The sequence below is a fragment of the Bison bison genome, unplaced genomic scaffold (assembly GCF_000754665.1).
Source record: "Bison bison bison isolate TAMUID 2011002044 unplaced genomic scaffold, Bison_UMD1.0 scf7180017859304, whole genome shotgun sequence".
Classification (NCBI taxonomy): Eukaryota; Metazoa; Chordata; class Mammalia; order Artiodactyla; family Bovidae; genus Bison; species Bison bison.
Window position 1 is genome coordinate 585,026 of NW_011489876.1, and position 2,641 is coordinate 587,666.

The 2,641-nt window shown below is 49.8% G+C and overlaps 1 protein-coding gene across 1 annotated transcript in view; it reads right to left on the reverse strand.

The window, feature by feature from the left end:
* The window catches only part of ADAMTSL3 (ADAMTS-like 3), a 381,686-nt gene that overhangs the window by 29,955 nt on the left and 349,090 nt on the right, over positions 1–2,641 (reverse strand). Inside the window, exon 27 of the mRNA XM_010831002.1 lies at positions 2,036–2,595. Within this exon, the coding sequence (XP_010829304.1) occupies positions 2,036–2,595 (560 nt within the window). The remainder of the gene's footprint in view (positions 1–2,035; positions 2,596–2,641) is intronic.

Sequence of the window (2,641 nt, forward strand, 5' to 3'; positions counted from 1 at the left end):
TCGCTCAGTCATGTCCTACTCTTTGGGACCCCATGAATTGCAGCATGCCAGGCCTCCCTGTCCATCACCAACTCTCAGAGTTCACTCAAACTCATGTCCATTGAGTCGGTGATGCCATCCAGCCATCTCATCCTCTGTTGTCCCCTTCCCCTCCTTCCCCCAATCCTTCCCAGCATCAGAGTCTTTTCCAATGAGTCAATTCTCTGCATGAGGTGGCCAAAGTACTGGAGTTTCAGCTTTAGCATCATTCCTTCCAAAGAACACCCAGGACTGATCTCCTTTAGGATGAACTGGTTGGATCTCCTTGCAGTCCAAGGGACTCTCAAGAGTCTTCTCCAACACCACAGTTCAAAAGCATCAATTCGTCAGTGCTCAGCCTTCTTCACAGTCCAACTCTCACATCCATACATGACTATTGGAAAAACAGCTACTCAGCCCTAAAAGGAACACATTTGCATCTGCCCTAATGAGGTGGATAAACCTAGAGCCTATTATACAGAATGAAGTAAGTCAGAAAGAGAAAGATAAATATCATATTCTTAATCATATATACGGAATCTAGGAAAATGGTACTGAAGAATTTATTTGCAGCACAGCAATGGAGAAAAAAACATAGAGAACAGACTTATGGACATGGGGAAAGGGGAGGAGAGGCTGAGATGCATGGAGAGAGTAACATGGAAACTTACATTACCATATGTAAAATAGATGGCCAATGGGGATTTAGTGTATGTCTCTGGGAACGCAAACAGGGGCTCTGTATCAACCTAGAGGGGTGGGATGGAGAGGGAGATGGGACAGAGGTTTAAGATGGAGGGGACATATGTATACCTATGGCTGATTCATGTTGAGGTTTGACAGAAAACAACAAAATTCTGAAAGCAATTATCCTTCAATTAAAAAATAAATTAATTTTTTAAAAAGAATTCTGGGGATATTGAGATGGGGTGAGTGTATTGTGCACATGAGAAGGACCTAAATTTGGGGGGAAATGCAGAATGTTATGGAACAAACTGTATCCCTCAAAATTTATACAGTGAGGTCCTAACCACCAATGTGACCATATTTAGAGATAGGGTCCTAAGAAGGTTACAAGTTAAATGAGGCCAAAGGGTGGAGCCTTAGTCTGATAGGAAGTGGCCTTGTAAGAAGTAGAAGAGACACTCAGAACTCTCTTTTCCGTGTGTGCTGAGAGAAGAGGTTATGTGAGGACAGAGACAGAGGAGCCTGCCAGGCTACAGTCCTGTCCATGGGGTTGCAAAAGAGTCGGACATGACTTAGTGACACAAGAATAATAGTGTCAGAAGGTGGTTGTCTACAAGCCAGTAACTAAAACCAACCCTAAGAACACCTTGATTTTGAACGTCTAGCCTCCTGCTGCTGCTGCTGCTAAGTCGCTTCAGTGAAGTCCAACTGTGCGACCCCATAGACGGCAGCCCACCAGGCTCCTCCATCCCTGGGATTCTCCAGGCAAGAACACTGGAGTGGGTTGCCATTTCCTTCTCCAATACATGAAAGTGAAGTCGCTCAGTCGTGTCTGACTGTTCGTGACCCCATGGACTGCAGCCTACCAGGCTCCTCTGTCCATGAGATTTTCCAGGCAAGAGTACTGGAGTAGGTTGCCATTGCCTTCGCCGATAAAATAAGAACATTAATAGCAAGCATGCTGACCCTCGACCCGACAACCAGAGCTACTTTACCCGTCTTTGGCATCATCCATGGGTCAAGTGGATAAGGAGCCACTCCAGCCACTCTGTGAAAAGGACTCGGAGGTGACAGTGCAGAAGCTTCTGGGCTCCTTAGAAAGCCAGAACTCAGAAAGCCTGAGCTTGAATACACCCAGGGTGGGGCCCCAGTCCATCCTTGTGAAGTCCTCCCTTGCCATGAAGGACTTCACCATCCAAAAACCTCAGCCTCAAAGCCCTCAGATTTCTACCATCCTACCAGCCTGGCTATTCGTGAGGGAGACCATTCAGATACCAGAGACAACCCACGATTCAGATGAGATCACTGACCCTACCACTCCCCCACCTACCCCATCTTCCTGGTGTGACCATGGGGCCACTCCCTTCATTCACGGCACCCCCGACACCCGCCACACCCGCCGCATGCCTGACACCTGGAGCACCAGCGATATCTGCGGCACAGGTGGCACCCAACACACCAGCGGTATTCGAGACATCAGCAGAATCCGAGACACCAGTGATACCCATGACAAGAGTGACACCTGTGACACCAGTGGCAGCCATGATACCCGAGACACCAGCAGCACCTGTGACACCCACAGCAAGAGCAGCACCCAAGACATCAGTGGCACCCGAGACACAGCAGCATCCCAGATACCAGTGATACCCGCAAACAAGAGCACCACCTGTGACACCAGCAGTACCCGTGACACCTGAGCCACCAGCGGCACCCGAGACACCAGCAGCACTCATGACACCCACGGCAAGAGCAGCACCCACCACAAGAGCGGCACCCGAGACACCAGTGGCACCCATGACATCAGTGGCACCTGTGACACCCGAGACACCAGCGGCACCCAGGACAAGAGCAGCACCCAGACAAGAGCGGCACCCGAGACACCAGTGGCACCTGCAACAGCAGCGGCACCTGAGATACCAGTGGCACCCATGACACG